Source organism: Pelodiscus sinensis, chromosome 28 (assembly GCF_052426305.1).
Source record: "Pelodiscus sinensis isolate ZL-2025 chromosome 28, ASM5242630v1, whole genome shotgun sequence".
NCBI lineage: Eukaryota > Metazoa > Chordata > Testudines > Trionychidae > Pelodiscus > Pelodiscus sinensis.
In genome coordinates, this window is record NC_143079.1 from 11,588,103 (window position 1) to 11,614,614 (window position 26,512).

General features: G+C 47.3%; 2 protein-coding genes and 1 long non-coding RNA gene across 5 annotated transcripts in view; 2 read left to right on the forward strand and 1 right to left on the reverse strand.

Annotated features, from left to right (window-relative positions):
- Positions 1 to 4,522: 4,522 nt before the first annotated feature.
- Positions 4,523 to 26,480, reverse strand: LOC102451755 (uncharacterized). Of its 2 annotated transcripts, XR_012897994.2 has the most exons (5): positions 26,341 to 26,480; positions 17,601 to 17,770; positions 16,656 to 16,741; positions 10,729 to 11,102; positions 4,523 to 4,901 (listed from the first exon to the last, which is right to left on the reverse strand). It is a non-coding gene; the product is annotated as an uncharacterized LOC102451755 (long non-coding RNA). The 2 variants fall into 2 exon arrangements; XR_001368675.3 differs by lacking the exons at positions 4,523 to 4,901; positions 10,729 to 11,102 and having other exon boundaries at positions 16,199 to 16,741.
- ITPRIPL1 (ITPRIP like 1) lies at positions 13,561 to 24,356 on the forward strand. 2 transcript variants are annotated; one of them, XM_089773848.1, is made up of 2 exons: positions 13,561 to 13,634; positions 22,538 to 24,356. In XM_089773848.1, the coding sequence occupies exon 2, from the start codon at positions 22,541 to 22,543 to the stop codon at positions 24,161 to 24,163; it is 1,623 nt and encodes a 540-aa protein (XP_089629974.1). In that variant the 5' UTR covers positions 13,561 to 13,634; positions 22,538 to 22,540; the 3' UTR covers positions 24,164 to 24,356. The 2 variants fall into 2 exon arrangements, with proteins under 2 accessions (XP_089629974.1, XP_025043476.1); XM_025187691.3 differs by lacking the exon at positions 13,561 to 13,634 and adding an exon at positions 21,217 to 21,666.
- The window catches only part of NCAPH (non-SMC condensin I complex subunit H), a 33,107-nt gene continuing 32,939 nt past the window's right edge, over positions 26,345 to 26,512 (forward strand). Inside the window, exon 1 of the mRNA XM_089773844.1 lies at positions 26,345 to 26,474. The gene's annotated coding sequence lies outside the window, so the exon portion shown is untranslated. The remainder of the gene's footprint in view (positions 26,475 to 26,512) is intronic.

Here is a 26,512-nt window from a genome sequence, read left to right on the forward strand (position 1 = left end):
ACAGTCAATGTTTAAAATCTCAGAGGGGTAGTCATCAAGAGTACCCTTTATGGGGGGCTGGGGAAGGCAATAGCCTCCCCTCTTGAATTTGAACCCCTGGATTTCATATTTGAGGGATGCTTAAAGCCCATGTTCTGACTCCAGAGGCAGTTCTTAAATGCAACAGAGTTTGAGCTGCTTGCAGCATTGACTTAGGGGCAGGGACTTTGTTATAAAAAGAGGGAGGCAGAATGGTTAAGAATAACAAAATACCAGGCATTCAAGCAATTAAAGGATCATTAGGTCATCATGAAAACATTGTCGGGTACTCCACTTAAAAGATAGGGGTGGAAGAGTAGGAATGAGTGTTGTCCGGCAGGGATCTGCATTTGGACCACTTCTATTAAAAATTTTAAAATGTCTTTGAAAAGGGGGTAAACAGTGACTAATCCAAAGCTAACTGCAAAGTGTTACAAAGGAATCTCAAAAACTGGGTGATTGGACAACAAAGGGTAGATGAAATTCAGTGCTGATAATTGCAAAGTAATGCACATGGGAAAATGTAATCCTAACTATTGATACAAAAATGATGGGGTCCAACATTGCTGTTACCACTCAAGAAAGAGATCTTGGAATCCCTGTGGATAGCTCCCTGAAAACATCTCTTCAATGTGCAGTGGCAGTCTAAAAACTGAAACGCTAACAGAACGCTGGGAATCATTGGGACAGGAACAGATAATAAAACACAATGCCATATTACCTCTACATAAAGTCATCGTATGCCCACATCTTGAATACTGTGTGCCGATTTGGTCACCTCATCTAAAAAAAAAGATAAATTGTATTTGGAAAAGGTACAGAAAGAGCAATAAAAATGATTAGGGAGTAAGGAACAGCTTCCATATGAGGAGAAATTAACAAGACTGGGACTTTTCAGCTTGGAAAAGAAATGACTAAAGAGTAGGGGGATATGTTAGAAGGTCTAGAAAATCATGAAAGGTGTGGAAAATAGAATAAGGAAATGTTATTCTTCCCTTCAGTAACACAACACAAGATGACCCAATTACATTTATTGACAGCAGATTTAAAACAAACAAAATAGGTGACAATGATGATTCCTTCTTCTGTTTATTCTTTCTGAATTACCTGGCATTGGCCACAGTTGGAAGACAGGATACAGGCCTAGAAGGATGGTTGGTCTGACCCAGTATGGCCATTCTGGTGTTCTTATATAGAGCTGAAATGTATCTGCCCCCTTGCTGTAACCCACTAGACCTCCTCCTCTTCCAGAGCTGAGATAGAGCCCAAGAGTCCTGACAGGGTCTGTCTCTCTCTCTCTCTCCACAGAGTTAGAGACACAGTTAGAATATATATTAAAATTTTAAGGCTAACCAGTGTCCCTTAAGTGTCTTGCCACAAGATACCAGAATATACGAGTGTGAGAGCTGAATGGGTCTAATATTTATTTAATGTGCTTTCTTTTACATAGGAGTTTGATACAATTTGATCCTGTTAGCTAACTGCTAAGAGGTCTGCCAAAAATGTAGAGTTTTCCAGTGACTTAGTAGCTCCTGGATAGAGATGATGTGAGGGGGAGGGCGGATGGTGTTGGTTTCCCCCTCTCTATTTTGTGCTTGGCTTGTACTGAGCATGCTCAGTAACACAGCTGAAGCTTCTGCCCACAGTCCATTCCCCTCATGCTCTCATTCTCGACACACCCCCCATCATGGCATCCACAGATCACCCCCCAAAAATCTGAAATGGCACCCCTGGTAGCCGTGTTAGTCTGTAACTTTAAAAACAATAAGTATTCCTGTAGCACCTTAGGGCATGTCTACACTACCACCCTAGTTCGAACTAGGGTGGTTAATGTAGTCAACCGGAGTTGCAAATGATGCCCGGGATTTGAATTTCCTGGCCTTCATTTGCATGTTGCCAGGCGCCGCCATTTTTAAATGTCCGCTAGTTCGGACTCCGTGCCCCGCGGCTACACGCGGCACGAACTAGGTAGTTTGGACTAGGCTTCCTATTCCGAACTACCGTTACTCCTCCTTTTAGAGCGTGAGGTTCCATGTATTCCACTGTGACAGGGATGCAGCATTACAGGTAGCTGAGGACTGATCATGCACATTTGTAGATTTAATTCAACTTTAATGCTGACATACACAAGAATGTGAACACCAATGCCTCCCAAAGTACAGTCCTGCCTGGCTACCTCCACTTGCGTGATCCCACATCACCAGTGTGACCTTGCTCACCCAGCATGTTTGAGTCAGTGCCAGACAGAGGACAACATTGTACAGGGCACATTCCCCTGCTGGTAAGACATCACATACAAGTGTGTTTGGAAGCTTCGGGGATAGCCGAGTTAGTCTGTACAGTTTAACTTAAAAAACAACAAACGTCTGGTAGCACTTTATAGACTATCAAGGTAAGGTATCATGAGCACAGCCCACTTCTTCAAATGACCAGAGTTTTTGAAGTAATACCAGAAGGAACTGGTCAGCATGCTCTGCAAAATAGAAGTTTCTGTGCCCAGTAGTGGACAAAAGCACATCCTTATTTTACATGAATACTGGATGGAGGGCAACCAGAGAAAAACAGGACTCTCTGGCATAAAACCAGACAAGTAGCCCACCTAACCCCATAGAAACCAGCAGGCACCATCGCTAGGGCAGACAAAGCCAAAAGGCAAGAATCATGAGATAGTGAAATTATAATGGTTCCTGGCAAGGATCTTCAGGGAGCCAAAAAAAAGCAGATGCCCAAATATCACTGGAAGACAATGGCAGTTGGGAGTTTCTCAGCTGTAAATAGAAGTTTGCAAGAAATTAAACTAATTGTATAGTGATTAAGTGTTATTTACACAAGGTCACTTTACATTCCTCTTGCAAATTAAAAGAGGAGTATGTGACATACCTAGGGTATGTCTAGACTACAGGGTTCTGTCGACAGAAGTTTTGTTGACAGATACTGTCGACAAATCTTCTGTTGACAAAGAGCGTCTAGACTACATCCAGTTCTGTCGACAAAGCAAGCCGCTTTGTCGACATAACAGTGTGGACGCAAAGGACAGTGTAGATGCAATAATGCCTTCTATCGACAGAACTCTGTCGATAAAAGGCGTTATTCCTCGTAGAATGAGGTTTACATACGTCGACAAAACTACTGAGTTTTGTCGACGTTATGTCGACATAACTAAAAAGCAGTGTGGACGCAGGGATAGTTTTGTCGACAAAAGTCCACTTTTGGGGTGTGTCTAGACTACAGGGTTTTGTCGACAAAAGTGGACTTTTGTCGACAAAACTAGACCTGCGTCCACACTACCGCTGAGTTCTGTCGACATAACGTCGACAGAACTCAGCAGTTTTGTCGACGCTGGTAAACCTCATTTTACGAGGCATAACGCCTTCTGTCGACAGAGTTCTGTCGACAGAAGGTGTTATTGCATGTAAACTGTCCTTTGCGTCCACACTATCATGTCGACAAAGCAGCTTGCTTTGTCGACAGAACTGAATGTAGTGTAGACGCTCTTTGTCGACAGAAGTTTTGTCGACAGTATCTGTCGACAAAACTTCTGTCGACAAAAGCCTGTAGTCTAGATGTACCCATGTCGACAAAACCCTGTAGTCTAGTCACACCCCTAGTTATGCCCCCTTTGCACTACCAGCATGGAATACATACTCCTTGGTACATGGGAATGAAGCTCTTACTGTTTTTTTGTTGTCAATGGGTTTGAGGACAATCATCTTTTTATTAATGAAAGGGGAAACCTGCTTCTGAAAGAGAGCATGCTTACAAAACAGCCCTTCCTCATTTTACTCCAGTTAAACTCCCATTGATCCAGAGGAGGAGAAGAAAAATAAAAAGCTGTCAGAGGAACTATTATTCAGATTTCTTTTGGAGGGGGAGAAATAAATCATAGTAAGCTCATTTAGTAAGACCTTGAACATTTCTAATGAAAAATACATATTACATTTTAATAAAACCATCGTTATCCTCTTTCTCTCCAAGTAATTTACATTCTGGCTATGTCATGGGGGCAGTTATGAGCCAGCTAAGCTTCTAATATAATAACTATCAGGAAACTGCCGTGCATTATTCATGTTAATTATACTGAACCAAACACTGTGGACAGGAAAAAGTATTTTCCATTGAAATATATTTTGCCCCACAGAGATTTTTAAAATTGATTGGTCCAAGTTTCTTTCTTAAGATTAAACCTGGAGGCAAGGAGACTGATCAGAACACGTGTGCCGCATTGGAGAGAACTGATATTTCTGCTTGCAGAGTTTTGTTATTTCCATCTGGAAGGGCTACAGAGTTTTTGTCTCCATAAACAGGGAGCAAAGCCAGAGTTCTAAATTAGCAGAACTCCCAGTACTCACATGCAAAGAAAGTAATTTCTGGGAAACTATTAATAGGCACATCTAATCTAATATTTTGTCTCTGGGCTTATTCACACGTGGATATTTTTCTGCTTATACTATACCAATGTTGTTAAAGTAGCAACCCTGTTGGAAAAAATCCAGGACACTCTGGATGCAGGTGAAAACAAGCGGAGGATTTATTATACACCAGCTGATGGAGTGACACACAGGGGTTACCCTGGTGAACACTGGTTAATTAACACAATACAATAGGTTATATAGTCAGCAGGTGGACGGAGGAAAAATGATTTGATAGGTCTAGCAGCAAGATGAAATAAGCACATAAGCCAACAGAACTAGTAAAGATTACATAATATCTCCGTCCATTGCAAAGTAACAGCTCATTAATTAATATACAGGTGGTTATTGTTCAAATGCCAAAACATGTCAGCAAAACAGTAATAACATTTTAGTCTGCATAGATGATGATGTTGCTATAGCAGGCGGGTATGGCCTTGAGTTGGTGCAGCGCTTGGTTCTCAGGCTTATTATCTAGGAGTGAAGCAAGACAGTTTAAGCAAATTTTATGAATGTTATCTTAAGCAAAATGCCGTTTGACGTTACCAACTGGGACCCTGTCCGAGTGTTTTAGAACGTGGTTGCTATGGTGCCCAGGGTCTTTTACTGTCTTTAGTTCTTATCCTGACCGTGCTGTTCCCAGGCCTTAATCCTAGAATGGAGTTATGCTGTTTAGAGGCCTACTAGCACATTTAGGGCTGCCTCAGTTTACCCTACAAACCCACCCTCCAGAGTGGACACAATTACATACTTATACAAGCATAGGCTATTCTGGTTCAGTAATTGAAATAAATTAGAACAGTTTTAGGCACAATTATCTATCTATATATTTTAGAAATGTGCATCTATCTCTCCGTCCATCTCTTGGCGGTAAGAGTTTGATTTGGATTCAGTAACTATATCTGCAATAAGAAGGTGTAACAAGATTTCTTTTGGAATGACAAGGGAGTTAATGGGCCAACAGAGCCTTACTTTGGATTTCACTACTGAGATATGGCTCTCAATGAACGAGTAAGTTAGCACATACCAAAGCAGAAGAGACTAGAAAAGAACATGTCATTCAATTCCAAAAATTCCAGGAGTTTATGTTCTCTTTGTCACTAATCTATATCTTTGTCACTAATATGTTCTGTGTTAATAAATCTCTCAGTTATTTGATCCACTGTTGGATTAGGGTTAATTTTTCACAATGCTTTGAAGAGAACTGGCGTCAATTGTGTAACAATGCCCTTAGTCAATTACCGGGCTTGGCTCCCAGAGCAGAGTTAGTGGCTTGACAAGCAGCCACTTGCAAAAGTTTGAGCGTGCCCTGGAACACAGAGAGGGGAGATGTTTCTGGCTGCATAGTATTATATTTTTAACAGTTTTAAGTTACATGACCTAATATTACATCCCTAACAAATTATATTCTGGAGGGGCAATAATTATAAAACTAAACATTTAACAATCTTAACAAATAATAATAATAATAATAAATCTAAACACTTATCAAGTTTGATAACACTAAATCTAAACACTTTAACAAGAATAAATCTAAACACTTATATGCTTCTTCTACTTAACAAACTTATACTACTTAGACTTTTACGTTTAATCCTGCAAGCACGGCAGGCGGAAAAGCCAGAGAGGGCAGTATGGGACCAGGAAGAGAACTGGCAGCATGTTACTTCTAGAAGGGGAAAAAGGCCAGCACAGGAATCCCCCAATGCTACAGAGGTAAGTAATCGCTTTCAGGCTCTCTCCACAGGCTCTGCAGTGGAGAATGCTTTGGAAGGGACCTCACAAAGAAGAAACCGGAAGTGAACACCATCTACTGGAAGGCATGAGATAAGTAGCCATAGAGATGGGGGTTCCATTACTGCCACCCCCAAAAGAAGACGACGGGTGGTGGTGGTCAGGGACTCCCTCCTAAGAGGGACTGAGCCATCCATCTGCTGTCTGGACCCGGAATCTCGAGAGGCGTGCTGCTTACCGGGAACTCGAATTCAGGATGTGACTGAGAGGCTTACAAAACTGATCAAACCTTCGGATCGCTACCCCTTCCTGCTTCTCCATGTGGGAACTAACGATACGGCCAAGAACAACATTGAACAGGTTACTGCGGATTATGTACTGCTGGGAAGAAGGATCCAAGAATTCGGAGTGCAACTGGTGTTCTCGTCCATCCTCCCTGTTGAAGGGAAAGGACTGAGGAAGTAAATGCACGGTTGCACAGATGGTGTCGCAGAGAAGGCTTTGGTTTCTTCGACCATGGGACTCTGTTCCGGGCACAAGGATTGTGAGGAAGAGATTGGATCCACCTAACCAAGAAGGAAGGAGAATCTTCGTGGGCAGGCTTGCAAACCTAGTGAGGAGGGATTTAAACTAGGTTCATCGGGGGACGGTGACCAAAACCCTGAGGGGAATGGGAAAGTCGGATACCGGGAAGAAATGCAAAGAGGAACGAGCAAGAAAGGAGGGCCCCTGACTTGAATGGAGAAGATAGGGCAATCAACTAGTTTTGTGAGGTGTTTGTACACTAATTCGAGAAGCCTAGGCAACAAACAGGGAGAATTGAAGGCCCTGACCCAGTCCTAGAAATATGATTTAATTGGGATAACAGAGGGGAGGAATGACTCGCATGACTGGAGTGCTGTCATGGAAAGGTATAGACTGTTCCGGAAGAACAGGCAGGGGAGAAAAGGAGGAGGAGTTGCACTATATGTAAGAGAGCACTACGATTGCTCAGAACTCCAGAATCTAGAGGGAGAAAAGCCTGTTGAGAGTCTATGGGTTAAGTTTAGAGGCGCAAACAACAGCAGTGATGTTGTGGTTGGTGTCTACTACAGGCCACCGAATCAGGTGGACGAGGTACATGAGGCTTTCTTCGGACAACTGAGAGAAGCTTCCAGATCGCAGGCCCTGGTTCTCGTGGGGGACTTTAATCCCCCTGACATCTGTTGGGAAACCAATATGGCAGTACACAGACAATGCAGGAAGGTTTTGGAGAATGTTGGGGATAACTTCTTGGTACAAGTACTGAAGGATCCAACCAGGGGCCGTGCGCAGCTTGACCTGCTCACAAACAGGGAGGAACTAATAGGGGAAGTAGAGGTGGGTGGGACGCAGTGACCATGATATGGTAGATTTCAGTGCTTTTTTTGTGATGGTACTGCCCAGTACACAGTACCAGCACCTCAAGACACAGTACCAGCACCTCCAGTCAGAGCAGAACAACTTTTCCCCTGGATTCAAGTATCAGAGGGGTAGCCGTGTTAGTCTGAATCTGCAAAAGCGGCGAGGAGTCCTGTGGTACCTTAGGGTATGTCTACACTACCCCGCTAGTTCGAACTAGCAGGGTAATGTAGGCATACAGCACTTGCAAATGAAGCCCGGGATTTGAATTTCCCGGGCTTCATTTGCAAAAGCGGGGAGCCGCCATTTTTAAATCACCGCTGGTTCGAAACCCCGTGCAGCGCGGCTACACGGGGCTCGAACTAGGTAGTTCGGACTAGGATTCCTATTCCGAACTACCTAGTTTGAGCCCCATGTAGCCGCGCTGCACGGGGTTCGAACCAGCGGGGATTTAAAAATGGCGGCTCCCCGCTTATGCAAATGAAGCCCGGGAAATTCAAATCCCGGGCTTCATTTGCAAGTGCGGTATGCCTACATTACCCTCCTAGTTCGAACTAGCGGGGTAGTGTAGACATACCCTTATAGACTAACTGAAGTGTAGGAGCATAAGCTTTCGTGGGCAAAGACCCACTTTGTCAGATGCAAGTACATGTGCATGCATCTGACGAAGTGGGTCTTTGCCCACGAAAGCTTATGCTCCTACACTTCAGTTAGTCTATAAGGTGCCACAGGACTCCTCGCCGCTTTTCCCCTGGAGTACTGGCACCTTTTATTTTTTAACACAAGAAAAGCACTGCTACAGGTAATGACCAGGGCACTGTGGGGTCCTTCAGGCCAATCCTCTAGGTCACCACCCATCAGCACCACAGCAGGCAAGTGCTGCTGCACCCCCACATCCTTGGGGTCCTCCTTAGCCCCCCATTTCAGATGCACTCTGGACACAGGTACCATGAACAGGGTCCCATCTATACCCATCAGGGTCAGGTGGGTGTTGGGCACCACGCAGTCTGGTGCCACTAGCTCGGGTCAGGCCAGCATCATCTGTGTGCCCATGTCCCAGTGACCCATGACCTTCCTCCCATCCACCTCCAAGGGAATGAGGCACTCGCTCCACAGGGGCAGCCCAGCCCCCACCTGGTACACTGAGAAACCTTCCTCTGGAGCATCAGACCCCACAGAGGAACTGGCCTGAGGGGCCTCCCCAACCTGAGCTGAAGGCAGCCAGCCAGCCCCTCCCGCCTGGAGAGCTTACCCCTCCTCCAGCCTCACCCAGTTAGTCTAAGCAAACTGAGACTTCCCAGGATGGTCCCGGAAGCCCTAAGCCCTCTTGCCCACAGTGATGGCAGGGCAGGTCCCATTGGTTACCTCAGGCAGGCTGATTCACCCGTGTACTGGCTGTCCCCTTAGGGAGGAAGTTGCCGGATCCTCCCTTCTGGGAGGCCCAAGTGGGCACCTCTCCCCACTGCACAGCTGTGAGATGGTCTCTCTGGGTTTCCCCTTCACACCTGGACTGGCTGGCTGTAAACTCAATCCTCTGGTTTCCTGTTCTTCAGTCACAGTCTCAGGGTAGGGAGGCAGATTTCATAGAGCTGCTCCAGGACCATCAGCTTAACCAGGTCTGCTGGGGTCTGGGCCGTGTACCCAGTTGTGGACGTATCACGCCATCCAGAAGACTAGATCCTCAGAGCCCTTCTGCACACTGGAATTTTTTCCTGTACACCTCAGGGGTCAGCCCAAACTTGGGCAGCAGGGATTGTTTGATCTGTTCTTAATCCCCCCCGCCCTGTAGCCCCTCCACCTCACTGAGCAACAGAGGTAAATGTCTGTGAGCTAATGATATTAGAGGTGATAATTGGGGAAGCTATCTTTGTAATGGGTAAGATAATTAATGTCTTTGTTTAAACTTAGGTGTAGAGTGTTGAATTTAAGCATGAATGTCAGTTCAGAGGATTCTCTTTCAAGTGTGGCCTTAAAAGGTCTTTGATGCAGGTAATCAAGTTCCCCAATTATCACCTCATATATCATTAGCTCACAGACATTTACCTTCCCCCCCCCTTCTGTTCTGAAATTTGATTTGTCCTTTTCATATGTGTTCACTTTTTTTAAATTGTATCCTTTGGTATATATGGTTCTGACAATTTTCTTCCACTATTTGATCTGCGGAAGTGGGTCTGGCCCACGAAAACTCATCACCTAATAAACCATCTTGTTAGTCTTTAAAGTGCTACATAGTCCTGTTTTTTGTTTCAGCTACACCAGACTAACAGGGCTACATTTCTATCTCTAAGATAATAGTGTGAATAACATCTCATTAGCTCTGTGCTGATTAGGCCTCAACAATTCTGGGCACCACATTTAAGGAACAATGTGGAAGAATTGGAGAAGATCCAGACAAGAGCAACAAAATAATTAAAGCTACAGAAAACATTACCTTAACCTCCAATGGTAGAGCAAGAAGCAATGGGTGGTTAGGTTCCTAACTGGCTAGGTAATAAAGAACTGGAAAAAACTGTCTTGGGAGAGTGTGGAATCTTCATCATTGGAGGTATTTAAGAGCAAGCCTGCTTAACAGCTGTCAGGGATAATCTAAACCAAGGCTACTCAACACGTGGCCCGCATGTAGCCCACAGCCTATGTCTTTGCAGCCCACGGTGCAGTTTGGGTTTACATGGGGCTCACACAGCCCACAGGTGGGATCCTTTGAACATGGCCTCCACTGAGAACATGCTCCACAACAGCAACGCATCTCCAAGGTGGGGTGAGCATCGAAAGACACAAGCAGATGGGCTGGCTGGAACAGACAGGTACCAGGAGTTGGCGTTTCGAGCCCCCAGGGAGGAGGTGAAAGAAGTTATTTCCATATTTTTACATGTATAGTTGCATGTACACACAACCACACTAAAGCTGCAGCCCTTGTCATGCACTGTGAGTATCACTGTGGGCCCCGGAGCTTCCAAAGTTGAGTAGCCCTGGTTTAGATGGTGCTTGGGCCTGCCATGATTGCGGCGACAGGTCTTGATGAGCTCGAAGATCCCTTCCAGTTCTAGTATTATTTGAAGCTATGGTTCTATTATGATTGAAAATGTAAAATTTTTGTTTTTCAGTTTACATGTTTGCAATTGACACTCTGACCTGAAACAAATAAACTCATTTTTGTTTGGCCAGGGGGACCGATGCCGCAACTCACCAACTCTCGGGTCTTCTTTGACCCCGTCCTGGGATCCTTCCTTCCCTCGGGCCGTCCCATGTCCTGGTCGCTCCCGTCAGCTTTCTCCCCCAGTCACCTGGTGCCTCTCTGGCCTCGGCGTCTCAGGGTCCCATGGCTTCTCCGTCGCCCGGTCCAGGTGGATCTGCCTCACGGGTTCCGGCCACCAACCCGACTCCTACCCTCCTCCTCCTTTGAGGGTGGGCACCCTCCTTTTTAAAGCCGGACCCCTCTTCCTGGGACACTGGCACATGCACTTCTCGGCCCCCCACCCCTCTCCAGTGAGTCGGCTGGGGGAATCCCCGCGCCTGTGCAGGCATCGCCAGCTGACCAGGCTTGGCAGAGCTGCTTGCATGCTGCAAATGACAGGAGGAATGTTATATTTTAAACCATGATCTAGTTTTACAATGATTAGTTCAATGTAAACAGGTAAGCCTTGTAGTAATCTTCATAGCATGGCAAGGCTGTAACAGAACATTTCCATAGTAACATATGGCTTAGTGTCTAGGATTAAGTGGTAATTTTGCATTAACACTAGGAACTATAACACAATCTTTCAAACCCTTAAATCACTTCAGGTGTTCGAAAGGATGAACTAGAACGAATCGTAGCACTATCAAAAACGTTATTCTGGATAAGGTCTTTCATATTGATCAATCCCAAAATACAGTAATGGTAGCAGCTCTAAAGATGTGTCTAGAGAATGAAGGAAAGAGAGGCTCTCAGCAGAGACTTGATCACAAAAAGGTCCAGGAGACAGAGTGGGATAAACAGGGCTTCCAGGCGGTGGTAAAAGTAATGATCCAGGCTCACATACCAACAATAGCATGACTTGATACAGAAAGAGAGAGGTTGTTGACAGATGAGGTTGGATTTTGAGGGGAGCAAGCAGATCACTGCTGTACTCATTGAGGGGGGGTGTTGGCCCCAAAAGTTGGTACAAAGGGGGCCAAGTGAGGTGTCAAACAAAAGCTCACTTTCGACTGATTCTGTGTAATGCATATGCTCTTCATATATCTGAATAATGTCTGTGTGTGGACTTATGAATATGTACTCTGTATGGATACTGGAAGTTTCTCTGTATGTGGTTGAGCAATAGGCGAGAAAAGCTCAGTCTATGGACATGCTAATTGGCAAGCCACCAGCAACAATAGGTCTCTTAAGTACTAGGGACCCACCTGGGAAGGAATCTAGGTGCCTGGCCAGAAACCATGTGACTCTCTCCAGCTTGGAAGAAGCTAGGGAGGGATATAAATAGGCCATGTGGCCGACTCCATGTTGGTGCTCAGTTCTTCATCCCAGATGCAGCATTGGAGGGATCAATGAGCCAGAAAGAACTGTGGACCCACCCTGACTTTTAAGCCAGCAGTTATAACGTCTCTGCTGCGAGCCTGCATTGAGAAGTGTGAAATTCAATGCATGTAATATATGATACTTTAACTACCTTAGGGTATGTCTACACTACCCCGCTAGTTCGAACTAGCGGGGTAATGTATGCATACCGCACTTGCTAATGAAGCCCGGGATTTGAATTTCCCGGGCTTCATTAGCATAAGCGGGGAGCCGCCATTTTTAAATCCCCGCTGCTTCGAACCCCGTGCAGCGCGGCTACACGGGGCTCGAACTAGGTAGTTCGGACTAGGTGCCTATTCCGAACTACCGTTACTCCTCGTGAAACGAGGTGTACCGGTAGTTCGGAATAGGCACCCTAGTCCGAACTACCTAGTTCGAGCCCCGTGTAGCTGCGCTGCACGGGGTTCGAACCAGCGGGGATTTAAAAATGGCGGCTCCCCGCTTATGCTAATGAAGCCCGGGAAATTCAAATCCCAGGCTTCATTAGCAAGTGCGGTATGCATACATTACCCCGCTAGTTCGAACTAGCGGGGTAGTGTAGACATACCCTCTCTCTCATGCTTTTCTTTCTTTTAGTAATAAACCTTTAGATTTTAGATTCTAAAGGATTGGCTCAGCGTGGTTTGTGGGTAAGATCTAGAGTGTAAATTGACCTGGGATCTGTGGCTGGTTTCTTGGGACCGGACAGAACCTGTTCAGGGTAGGTAAGATTGGGCTTTAAAATCCCTCACCTGTGAGCAGGCCCGGGGCTGTTTGGGGCATGGAGAGAGCTGGGGTGCCAGAGGGGTTTTGCTCGTGTGGCTTCAGGCTGGCCAGGCAGGCAGCTGAAGTGCTCTGAGGGACTGGTTTGTGGCCTATTTGGGAAGGGCCGCCAGTTGGGGGCTGTAAGGAGTCCCGAGTTTGAGCTATTTGCTTTGAGCTGACGCCCTCAGCTGTGCCCAGACCCGCCTCACACAGTGGGATAAGCAGGGTTTCCAGGCAGTGGTAAAAGTAATGATCCAGGCTCACATACCAACAGTAGCATGACTTGATACAGGAAGAGAGAGGAAGTGTCAGTTGTTGACAGATGAGGTTACATTTAAGTTCTGCATTCAATTACTGGTTTCCACATTACATTCAAGAATTCTCCCTGTCTAAAATGGTAAGAATAGTCCATACCTTGGCTGTATTGTGCTTTTTAACTGTCAGCGCTTCAGAACTGCGTGATGAGATATCTGCCCCACATAGGCAGAGAAGGGGTTAAGAGAGCTACTGGGGAGTCGGTGTAGGAGGCCACCTGTCATGAATAGGAGCTGCAAAGGAGAGTTTGACTTACCTGGGGAGTGAGGAAAGGGTTAAGCAACTCTGGAGATGCATCTTAGGGAGGGGGCTCTGGGCATTCAGCCAGTAAAATGCAGATAACGAATTTCAAATCGAGATTTTTTTTTTCTCTTCCTTTTTTTTTTTTTTTTTTTTTTGAGTCAGAGCAATTTTTCCCCAGGTAGCGGGAGAGACAGACTCTCCCAGAAACAAACTCCTTGAATTCACTGAAATGTGTAAGTAGTCCATCGGGTTTTCTTGTTTTTCTTGTTTGGGGGTTTGGAAATCATGTCTGATCTGGTTAATTGTTTCTTTGGTAGCTAAGGATTACAGCCCAGGGATTCTCCCTGAATCTATTTCACAGTCCATAGTCATTTACTATGCTTGCAACAGTAGTCTTGTTCTAATAATAAAAGTGTTTTCTTTTTGGTTTGGTTAACTGGTATTGGTTGATTTTTGTGTCCATAAACTTACGTACCCAGGGGGAGCAAAAACCCATTTTTCTCTGTGGATTATCTCTGTAGGCTGTGTCCAGACTCAGGGTTTTTTTCAAAAAAAAGTAGCCTTTTTTCGAAAAAACTTCACCTGCGTCTAGACTGTAACCGCTTTCTTTCGAAATTAAATCAAAAGAACGCGGCTTTTCTTTCGACAGCGGTAAACCTCATTGCATGAGGAAGAACGCCTTTTTTCAAAAGTGCTTTTTCGAAAAAATGCATTCTTGAATGCAAACAGGGGTTTTTCAAAAGAGAGCATCCAAACTGCCTGGGTGCTCTCTTTCGAAAAAGCGGCTTGCTTTTTCGAAAGAGGCTTGCAGTCTAGACATAGCCTGTTTGTTTTCCCAACTCCAAGCAAAATGGAGGGAGGAGATTGCCTCAGGGAGGAGATTCCAAGTGATTTCTTCCCTGGAAAACAGCTTATTTATATTTATATTGACACTTGGTGGGTCTCAGGGAAACTGAGACTGGACAAGTTTGTCTCTGGGGCTGTGTCTAGACTACACCTCTCTGTCGACAGAGGGGTACAGTCTAGACATAGCCCGGGAGTTACAGAGACAGGTTCTTACAGAATTTATTCTACTAGCCAGCCTCCATACCTACACTTGAAGTGCCAAGTTGGGGAATTGAGCCATGACACCACACATGGCAGAGACTCTCAGAGACATGGCCATATAAAAGTTGCTGCTAAGAGCCCACACAGGGCATCTGTAGATGGCTGAGAGAATTGTTAGCACCATGAACAGAGCAGGAGCTAACAAAGTGGCCCAGGGAAATAGAGCAACGTTGACCTATGGCACAGAGGAGCAGCAGGAGGCTGCTTGCTATTTTAAGGGTCTGTGAGTTGATCTCCGGAGTAGCGGGTGGGTCCAGATCCCCACCCCCTCCACTCGCTGCCACGCAAGTGTCAGGACTGTATGAAAGTGGACAGCGACCTAGAGAGAGGGCCAAATCACAAAGAGGATGCTGTTGTTCTTTGAGATGAAATTCTTTGATAACGAGCCTTGTGGATAAGGGAGAAGCGGTGGATGTCATATACCTAGACTTTAGTAAGGCATTTGATACGGTCTCGCATGATATTCTTATTGATAAACTAGGCAAATATAACTTAGATAGGGCCACGATAAGGTGGGTGCATAATTGGCTGGATAACCGTAGTCAGAGAGTTGTTGTTAACGGTTCTAAATCCTGCTGGAAAGGGATAACAAGTGGAGTTCCTCAAGGGTCTGTTTTGGGACCCGTACTGTTCAATATCTTCATCAATGATGTAGATATTGGGATAGAGAGTACGCTTATTAAGTTTGCAGATGATACCAAACTGGGTGGGGTTGCAACTTCTTTGGAGGATAGGGACATAATTCAAAATGACCTTAGCAAGTTAGAGAAATGGTCAGAGGTAAACAGGATGAGGTTTAATAAAGAGAAATGCAAAGTGCTCCACTTAGGAAGGAACAATCAGTTCCATACATACAAGATGGGAAGCGACTGTCTAGGAAGGAGCATGGCGGAAAGGGATCTAGGGGTCATAGTGGACCACAAGTTGAATATGAGTCAACAGTGTGATGCTGTTGCAAAAAAAGCAAATATGATTTTAGGTTGTATTAACAGGTGTGTTGTAAGCAAAACTCGTGAAGTCATTCTGCCGCTCTACTCTGCACTAGTTAGGCCTCAGCTGGAGTACTGTGTCCAGTTCTGGGCGCCACATTTCAAGAAAGATGTGGAGAAATTGGAAAGGGTACAGAGAAGAGCGACAAGAATGATTAAAGGTTTAGAGAAGATGACCTATGAAGCCAGGCTTCATGAACTGGGCTTGTTTAGTTTGGAAAAAAGAAGATTAAGGGGGGGACATGATAGCGGTTTTCAAATATCTAAAAGGGTGTCACAAGGAGGAAGGCGAAAATTTGTTCCTCTTGGTTTCTGAGGACAGGACAAGGAGTAATGGGCTTAAAGTGCAGCAGGGGAGGTTTAGATTGGACATTAGGAAAAAATTCCTAACTGTCAGGGTGGTCAAATATTGGAATAAATTGCCAAGGGAGGTGGTGGAATCTCCCTCTCTGGAGATATTTAAGAACAGGTTAGATAGACATCTGTCAGGGATGGTGTAGACGGAGCGTGGTCCTGCCTTGAGGGCGGGGGGGCTGGACTCGATGACCTCTTGAGGTCCCTTCCAGTCCTATTATTCTATGATTCTATGAGAGAAGAGCCATAGATGAGGACACAGACATTGCTGGTGTGCCTGGAGCTAAACCCCAACACCCAAATGAAACTTTTTAATTGAAAGAGTTTTTTACAAAAAATCCAGCCTCTGGAAAAGAAAAACAAAACTTTTTTACTATGTGTTTCATAGAACTTGGGTAACAAAAGAGTCCCAAAAGATTCACAAAATAAATTAACCCCCCAAAATATGTTTTTTCAGACACTTCAAAACTGCAATGTTTCCCAACATGAATGTTTCATTTTTCAACAGCTCAAACTTTAGTTTTTCCAGTGAGTTGCCAAAATTGTTCAGATCTCTCCAAAGTTTTTTAAAGTATGTCCTATTAAAAAGCACACTGTGCGTTCTGAATTGATGTATTTTAGGCTTTGCAAAACCTGAAATTGAGTTTTGATTTGCAGGTAGCATTTTGTAAATCCTTTATATTGGTAGATTACTTTGGACCTTCATACTCATTATTCCTAGTGTGACTTTATAATGCAAGTTAGCTGTGATCTGATATGATTTGCATCCATGTCCTAGTAGCTGTGAGCTTTTCCAATATTTACTTGGCAAGAATGTGTTTCAGCTTGAGCACACTGGTTCTTTCATTGCTGTAGGTACATCCATCACTGACGAGCATGCTTTCATAAATCTGAATAAAACAGGAAAAACTGAATTCAGAAAGCGAATGTTTCCACTGCCATTGCAGAATTCTCCCAGAACAAGAAGGGGGGCATTAGCTGGAAAACTTATCTTCAGAAAGTTAGTGTTGGATGGATTCACAAAAAGTCTGGCCCTATTAAGGAAGGCAGTGTGTGAAAAGAACTATAAGGGCAGGATACATGGAGTGTGGCAATATGGCTATTGGCGTTATTGAAAATAGAATTTAAAATAGCAGAAATTATGCTATCCACATAACCCATAGTAGTGCTGTTAGGTGACAGTTAGAAGGGAAGTATGTATTGGGAAAAGATCCACTAATAACTATTACAACTAGCAGTCAGATGTATAGCAACTTGTTTTGGTAAATGCTCTCCAACCACCAGTGTCCTGGAGAAATAATTGTAGGCAACCTTATTCATTAGGATCAAGTCAAGTATGTTATATCTGGTTACAATTAGGGAAGATTTGAACAAAACAAATGCAACCTCAAAAATATAACAGGAGGCTCAAACACATAAGGCAAAGAAAAGGTCAAAAAAATGTGCATGGAGAGTTAATTTATGTGAATAATTACAACATAAAAAGTTCTTTAAAAATTTCTTATATCGTTGAGATTGCAACACCATGTGCCCGCCCCATTTCAGGAACATATCCTTAATTTGGGAAGCTTGATTAAGCACGAGCTTAAATACCACTGAAGTTATTCAAGTTTAATTCCTACTTAAAGTTATACATTGATTTTTCTAATGCTGGAGCTGGTGGCATTAAATTGGGGTCTCATGTAAGATTTCACTGGGGATGTCTCTGAAGATAGGAACGCAGTTCAACAGTTAGCCACGACCACTTACAAGATGAGAAAATAATGAGTCTGTTCTATAGCTTTAGCCAGCTGGCTTTTGGCTTATGCAGTAATCCCCGGAAGCCCCAGGTTTGTTTGTGTCCGCAGATGACTGAGGTCAGTCAGGGTTACACATGTAATATCCATCCATACAGATTCTGTAGACAGTTTCATTCCTTTCTGTTCAGGAAACAAATTGAGAAAATATAAATGAGAAACTATAAATGTCCGGTATTTTCTAAATCAGATGTAATGGAGATTGTCAAGCATTTCTGATGTTTTTGTTGAAACCATCTGGCAGCCCTATTTGTAGGACCAGTCAGAGTCCAGGCTCCCAGGAAAAGCAGGTCTATTCACAGCTCATTGGTCCAAAACTGGGCCATTCAGGTCCCTAAGTCCCAGGAAGGGCCCTCCCTTAGCATGTGGAGATCAACAAACAGGGTTATGCTTCTACTTCCCCATGCTCCCCACCCCAGAGAGGCACATCACATTGAGCCAGCAGAACGTGCACTGCCAGGGGTTCCAGCCTCGCCAGCAATGGGTCACATCAGGCCATTGGAGTCAGGCATATTCATATTCATAGGTGTATTTCCATAAAGAATATGAGGTGCGACATCACAGGTTACTCAACATCTCTGGCCATGCTAGGCTCCAATCTTGCCCTGCTTCAGGCCATAAATACACCAGCCTCTGTCACGTTATACTCCAGGGCTAGGCGAGATGCGGCCCGGGAACCAGATCCTGCCCATGTAACACTTTGATCCGGCCTGCGGACTGTATCTGGCTGCTTTCTATTTATTTCCTGCTGCCTGTGCCACCAAGTTTCCAGGCAATGACTCGGGCAGTAGATCCTATTTAAATGGCTCCCAGCCATGGCACTGCATTGGTAGGAGCTGAGCTGTGAGACCTTTAAAGAGCCATAGCAACCCTGGGGAGCTGCCAGGCAGCTGTGTTCCCAGCCCAGGCTGCAAGTGGCAACGCTGTACAGAGGGGCCTGCACTAAGGGCCAGGCTGCCAAAAGAGCATGGCTCCAGTGTTCCCACTCATTTTTTCCATCCTTGTGCAGAATAAATTTTATGAGCACTGAGGGATGTGTGAATGTGCACCACCAGTGGAAACACAAACCTAGCTGTGGGTGCTCTGGTAATCAGCTGGGCGGCCGCACAAACTTACAGGGAACACTGCTTGGCTCCCATTTAGACTCCCCCATGAAGACCAGAGTTTCCAAACTGCCAGCACCCTAGGCCTGCACACTACAGACACAAGAGAGCTGGCAGAACAGGGAGCCCAAAAGTAGCACAGGGGAAGATCAAACACCTCCTGGCCAGCAGGATCCAGCCAAGCTCCTGGGATGGGGGAGCCCAGCCAGCAACAGCAAAGAGTCTGCTCCACTCTGGCAAAGGGGCTGATCATTAGTCTGTTAATTAGCACCTGGCAGTTTATTAGCTAATTCCTGTCCCAGCATGGTGGGTTAATACCCCAACCCAGTTCACAGCTAGGAAACCCTAGACTGAGGCTCTGTGTCTCTGATGTGTGAGTTCAGGGCCTTGCATGGGGAAGGCCCTGCTGTGCTGTCACATTACTGGATTTGATGGGGATCAGACAAGTCACTGCTGCACCCAAGGGGGAGGGTTGTCATAAAGTCTGCACAAAAAGGGGCCATGTGAGGTGTCAAACAAAAGCTTACGTTCTACTGATTTTATGTATGTTGTTCATGTACTCGTGTGATATCTGCGTGTGGAGTTATAACTATGGACTCTGTGTCGATGCGGGAAGATTCTGTCTGAGACAAAGCAATGGGCCAGGAATGTTCAGTCAGTGACTATGCTAATTAGCAAGGCTCCAGGGGCAAGGCTCTCAGAGAAGCCAATACACACCTGAGGAATGTGTCTGGGACCTGCAAACCAGCCAATATCTTTACTGCTGACATGGGACACAGGGATAGGTCACTGGGCCATGTGACCTGCTCCAGCTTCGATGATACCAGGGATGGATATAAAATGCCATGAGGCAGACTCCATCTTGCCTTCAGTTCTGCTCCTGATCCCAGATGCAGCCTTGTGAGGAACAGCTAGCCGGGAAGAATCATTGGCCCATCCTGACATCGGATGTACACCAAAGACTTTTAAGATAGCAGTTTGTAACTTCTCTGCTGAGAGCTTGCATTGAAAACTTGGTGATTCGATGCATGTAATGTATTCTCCTTAACAACCTTATTCTCATGCTTTTCTTTCTTTTAATAAACCTTTAGATTTTAGATTCTAAAGGATTGGCGCAGCATGATCTTACGGGTAAGATCCAGAGTTTAAATTGACTGGGAACTGTGGCTGGTCTTTTGGGACCAGGAGAACCTGTTCAGGGTAGGTGAGATTGGGTTTTATAACTCCTCACCTGTGTGTTAGGCTCAGGGCTGATTGTAGCACAGGGGCTACGTCTAGACTGGCATGATTTTCCGCAAATGCTTTTAACGGAAAAGTTTTTCCGTTAAAAGCATTTGCAGAAAAGAGCATCTAGATTGGCATGGATGCTTTTCTGCAAAAGCACTTTTGGCGGAAAAGCATCCGTGCCAATCTAGACGCGGTTTTGCACAAGAAAGCCCCGATCGCCATTTTCGCCATCGGGGCTTTTTTGTGCAAAACAGTTTTTAGCTGTCTACACTGGCCCTCTTGCGCAAAAACATTTCCGGAAAAGGGCTTTTGCCCGAACGGGAACATCAGAGCATTTGCGCAAGAAGCACTGATTTCGGACAGTAGAACGTCAGTGCTTTTGCACAAAATCAAGCGGCCAGTGTAGACAGCTGGCAAGTTTTTGCGCAAAAGCAGCTGCTTTTGCAGAAAAACTTGCCAGTCTAGATGCAGCCAGGGAGAGCTGGGGTGTCTGAGGGGTTTTACTCATGATGCTTCCTGCTGGCCGGACTGGCAGCTGAAGCGCTCTGCGTGACTGGTTTATGACCTGTTTGGGAAAGGTCTCCAGTCTGGGGCTCTAAGGAGCCCTGGTTTTTAAGCAATTTGCCCCGAGTGGACACCCTCAGCTGTGCCCAGACCTGGCTCGGTCTGCCACAGCAACCCAGTGGTAACTCATCATAAAGGCAGAGGCACAAGAGGCTGGGGAAGGAGACAGCTTAAAGCCAGGGCTGAGAGGCTGTAGGGGGGGGAATCTGTGGGTAGGGGGATAGGGGAAGGAAGAGGGCCAGGGCTGGGACACTGGAGGTGGCAAGCAGGGCTTAGTTCATGCTTGAAGTGCCTTGAAGAGGTTACGTGCTGTCCAGAATAAAATGGATTCTCTTCTGCTCCCCACATCATGTGCGCTGCCAAGTTCCTCCCTGCTCCTGCAAGCAGCTGGCTGAAAGGAGCCAGGGGCCAGCCCCAGCCAGCGGTGGAGTAGGGCCTTGTTAGAGCGTCTCTTGGGCTTCTCAGGAACTAGTTGGCACTGCTAAGGAACAGAGCTCCATGTCTGGATGCTGGGTTCAAACCCACTAAGGGCCAGTGGCTGGCAGCCTTGTGCTGGCTGTGGGGATCAGCAATCCCTAGCAGCTCCTGGGTTTGTAGCCTGCGTATGAAACACTGAGAAAAGAAGGCAGGAAGGGAAGCCAGCGTCAGAGCAGAGCAAAAAGCAAAGCCAGGGAAAGCTAGACAGAGCTTTATGGATGCTGCGCCCCCCTGCATAACTCAGCCGAAACGGCTACAGAGGAATCAAACCCATGGCCTTGGCCTTGTCACCCAATCCAGGCTTCTGCTCCAGCATGTCCCCTTTGCTAGAGCTGCTCAGAGGGGGGGCAATTGTTGCCCTGATGAGCCAAGCTTCAGCTTGATCACAAGCCATCCCAACCGCTTTGAACTGTGCCACTTCCCGCCACGCTGCCACAGGGCGCTGTGTGCCGTCCCTTTAAAGGGCTCCAGCAGGTGTGACTTCACAGAGAGCGGGTAACAATGGAAGGTGGCTGGCGTCACTGGGCCAGGGAGCTGGGAAGGTGGTACAGCCAGTGAGTAAGAGGGGCTGATTGTAGCAGGGCTGTAGTATGGGCCATTCCTGGCATAAGCTGCATCCTCCCTGCAAGAGTGTGACATCTCCATAGAGTGAGTAGGGAGAGGCTGGGGAGAGGGGGTCAAATAGAGGGGGTGCCCTGTGTACAGAGTTAGAGAAGCATCCTGACTGCTGGAGCATGGGTGTCTTGAGAGTCCTTAGCATTGGGCCACATTTGCAGGAGCTCCCATTAATCTGAGGTGCCCAGGCCAGAGGTGCTGAGCAGGTGCCGCCCCTGGCACACTAACAGGAGCACTGTGCATGGGGGCATCAGCCACGGCACCTCCAGCTGGGCATGAAAACAGGGGAGCCTCCCAGCCTTCACTGGAAGCCTGACTGGGCTTTTGGGGGCCACAGCAGCTGGCAACTCACGGCTTGCAGTGGGCGGAATGGGACCCAAACTCCCCCATGGCAGGCAGTTGTGTAGATCACAATCAGCTCCTGTGGACTGTTCAGCCCTTCCTAACTGGCTTCCACACAGTGTCCCATTGCAGCATGTCTGGGCTGAGACACAAGGGCAGGGGCAGACCCAGCATGGCACCGATCAGCTCTGCAGGCCCCAGCGGGGCAGAAAATCCCTCCTGTGCCTTAGAGCTGGTGCACCCCCATTTCCCCACAACCGCAGCAGTCCAATCCCCTCCCACAAGCTCAGGGGCCCACCCCTCCAACCTGCTGCACCCGCATACATCCACCCTCTCTCTTGATAGCCCCCATGTTTATCCATGCCCCGACTCACCTGCCCTCTCCCAGGGCCAGGGCACAGGGTGAATGAAAGGCTGGAGGAGGCCCTATGGCTCTGCTAGTAGAGCCTCAGGCAGTACTCAGCCAGGGACCTGGGGGTGCTGTGGCAGAGCCGGGGGGAGGGGCAATGCCCTCATCCTTTCCCTCATATGTCCCCCTGAGTTGGTCTCTTCCCTCCTGCAGGCCATGGCCGTGGGCAGCCTGCTCTTTCTGGCGGTGCTCGCCATTGTGTACCACCCCATGATGGTTAGTGACAACAAGCAAGACCCCATGACTGTGGAGAGGGTGCAGCAGCAGGAGCAGCTGCTGGCCCTGGAGATGAACCGCTTGCAGCTGGAGTTTGAGCAGAGAAACCAAGAGCAGGGGCAGGGCCTACAGCAGAGCCAGAACCTGGGGCCAAACCAAAGCCAGGGGGAGGAGGGAGCTGCGCTGAAGGTGGAGTCTGAGCAAGGGCCTGAGGAGGTGGCCTGGCATGGCTGGCACTGCGGGGTACTGGTTATTATCCTGCTCTTTGAGCTCTGCAGGCCAAGCATGGAGCATGAGTCTAGCTATGACTCCAGCAGCGATGATGCCAGCAGTGTTGAGGAGGAGGAGGAGGCCGAAACAGCACCCAGGAGCGTCTGCACCCAACATCCTGATTTCCCAGACACAGAGACCCTGGAGCACTTTTACGAGCAGCACCTCCAAGGTACGTCCAAGGAGCTGGCTAGCACCTGCGAGTTTGTGACAGGCCTCGTGAACAGCCTGCTGGAGGCATGCCGAGTCCTCATCTGCCAGACCTTCCTCCCCCAGCTGGAGAACTGCATTGGCGTGGCCAGCGCCTTTGAAGGCTGGTGCCCCCACAGGGACTCCAAAACCTACTGCGTGCTCGTGCCCCTGCTGCCGCCCAAGGGGCACTCCTTCCATCTGGAGATGGATTACACAGAGGGCACCCCAGAGAACCATGGCCACATCCTGGTGGAGCTGGAGTGTGTGTGCAAGAGGGAGAGGCTGTTGGGGGACGTGCTGTGTCTCTTGCACCACTCCGAGGCAGACATGAGTGACAGTAAGCGGGGACCCTTCCGAGTGCACATTTTATGCAGCAGCTCCCACCTGGATGTGGAAAAAACTACCCACTGGTTCCAGAGTCTGATAGGCAAGGCCTGGGAGCTCATGTCTCACAACTATAGCTTCCAGCTCTCACTCCAGCCCTCCACCTCCTGCTGCAAGCTCTGGCTGGCTTATGAGTCTGGCAGGGCCCTCTCCATCGAGATCATCCTGGGGGTGCAACGGGGAGACTCTCTGGTCTTCCTGGCCAGCCAGGGGGCTGAGATGGGCCATTCCAGCGGCTTGGCGTGGCTAGAAACCTTCGCTGTTCAGGAAATGTTGTTCTTCCAGTTGATGAGCAGGTATGCCCCCCAGGACAGTTGCCACCTCAAATGCCTCCAGATCCTCATCTACCTCAAGGAATGCAGGATGCCCACCCTAGAGAACAAGATCCTCACCACCTACCACTTCAAAACCGCCCTGATGCACCTTCTGCTCCTCCTGCCACTGTCGGAATGGTGCCCGGAGCAGTTAGCTCAGAGGCTGCAGGATATCCTCTTGTACCTGCACCATGGGCTAGAGGAGAAATGCCTATACCACTTCCTGATTGGAAACAGTGCCCTGCCCAGGCAGATCCCTGTACCCAAGGCCTTCCAGAACGCCAAGCCACTCAACCTCTTTCAGCACTTGGCACTGGAGCCTGCTGCTCATGCCCAGGCCAGAAGCGAATTCTTGGAAGTGATGGAACAAGTGAGGGCTCTACTCCCACAGAGCAGCAAGTAGCAAGACAGAATGTGGGTCCACTGCACTGAGCTCCCTAGACTCTGGTAGCCTAGCACATCGTCCGCAGCACAGTCACCATGCCACTGATTTTAGAGTGGAGCCAGAACAGCATTGCTGAGCCTGGGGCAGGGCCATGTTTCCAATCAGGAGATGCCAGCCTGTGTACCCTAGGCACGGAGACATCTGGAGACAGGTCGGCACAGAAAGGGCACTGTACAGTTAAAGCCAAGGCAGACGAACTTTCTTGTCCCAGAGTATTTTTGTACATGTGTACGTATGTTCTCAAGGGCTTGGCTCTATTGGTTCAAATAAAAGCTTTGACAAAACTATATTGTTAAACACCTGAACCCATCACTCCTGGGCCGAGGAACAATCTTCTACCTCCAAACATATCCCACTGAGCCCCGGGGGGTCACGGAGTCTGCCGTTGAATTTGGATGGAATAAATGAACACATAACCCAGACTGTCCAAGGTCAAACCGGAGTTTGGTATGCAGAGCCCTCAGCTTGCTCAGTACCAGGAAACATTTTAACCCTTTGCTAAAGCTAGAGAAACAATGAGAAACCAGTTAAAAGTATTAAGTGAGGCATTAAGAGCACTCGTGTCTCACAACTACAACTCCCAGCTCACAGGCAAGCCCTCTGCCGCCTCCTGCCTATATCCTGCGGTCCCTCTTCCTATGATTGGAGAAAGGTTTTAGGAGGAAATCTCCCTTTGTTTGGTGGTAACAAAGATGGCCATCATAGGCACAGACTCCATGGGTTGCTTAGCATCTGTTGGCAGCCAGCTCTTCCCATCTGCCAGGGCCCTGCTGAACAACTCCTCCCCCTCCCTCCCAGCACTTCCCACTCACCCCAGGGTAGGTAACCCTTGAAAATTCTTTTTATGGACAGTATAGAAATAAATGATGGACAAGCAAACTGTGTTACGGACACTTCTAATGGAATAGAACAATGGCTCAAAAAGACAACAGTGTGGTGTGGAATGGGGCCCAAGGCTGAGAGGGGGTAGAGACCCATAGGGAAAGTTGGAAGCTGGTACCTGTGACAGGAACAACTGTTTTGGGGAGAAGGAGCTGGAGCTGTCCTTGCAGCTGCTGTTCAAGTCCAAACCCACAAACCAGGAACGAAAAGAACAGGAAAGAAAAAGGCAGCTCCCGCCTCTGGTGTGACACTTGTAGCCTCCCTGCTAGAGAAACCCAGGCTCAGGTACTCTGAGGCCTGGCAAACTCGTACCAGCATCAGGCTGGTCAGGGTGTTGCTTTTAGCTGTTTTTTTCTGGTTTCAGGCTTATAGCAATGCTACAAAATCTGCAGGCTTGGCTGCCTTGACTCGTTAAGCAGAAGGAAAGAGGAGAGGGCAGGCCAAGGGAAGAACAAAGGTAGAGAAAGAAAAGGAGACAGGGGCTGGAGAAGAAGAGATAAAGTTTCACATCCCAGCTGTTGGTTCGGATTCAGCCAGAGTCTGTGATGTTTACATCTCTTTCTAGCTCAGTCTGGTCAGGACCTCACTCAGCAGCCATGCTGGGGGTCAAGAGATAGCAGCCATGGTGGTGATGCTCGCTCCAGAAGCCTCCAGGTGTCTGACAGGCCCCACAAAAGGTGTGCTGCAGGCATGAGCCCATTCCCTTCATTTTGTCCTGCCCATAACACCCTAACTTCCCCTCAGTATCAGATGGGGCTGGAACACACCCCTGCATTCACAACCTACACACAAGTATCAATCTTTTACCAGGTAAGGTATCACCAGAAAACTCATCATCCTGTGCTGACCAGGGTTGGCCTCACTGAAATATCATGGGAAGTTACAGATTCCCCAGCACGGTGTTATTAACATACTCTCCAAACTTCACAGTTCTGCCCAGGCAGCAAAGAGGTCTGTCCTGAACAAATCTTGCCTTGATCAGCATTTTGTTTTTAAAGTTACAGACTAACAGGAATACCCCTCAGACATTTAAACAGAAAACATTCACCAAGCAGAAAATGAAAGCTCAAGGCCCCACCTCTCACGCACAGTTGTGACCAAACAACAGCACACATGTATTCACCCAAAAGACTGAAAACAATGAGTAGTCCTGCAGCACTCAAAGAGGAACAAAAAGAGATCAAGGCAGTCCAAGGGAAGAGGCCTGGGAGTCATCACACAGCAGCCAAGGGTTAACACTTACACTGACTTACCAAACCCTGTCAGACCCAAGCACTGTCTTCTTCCTCTGGTAAGGCTAAGGACAAGGAGCCAGCAAGTCTCAGCAAGATCTCAACTCAGAATGCCGGTTTAGAGCCCTGAGGACTGTTCCTTGCACTCCAGCAAGGTCAGTAACCAAATGTGTCAGGTCACACCTGCCCCAGC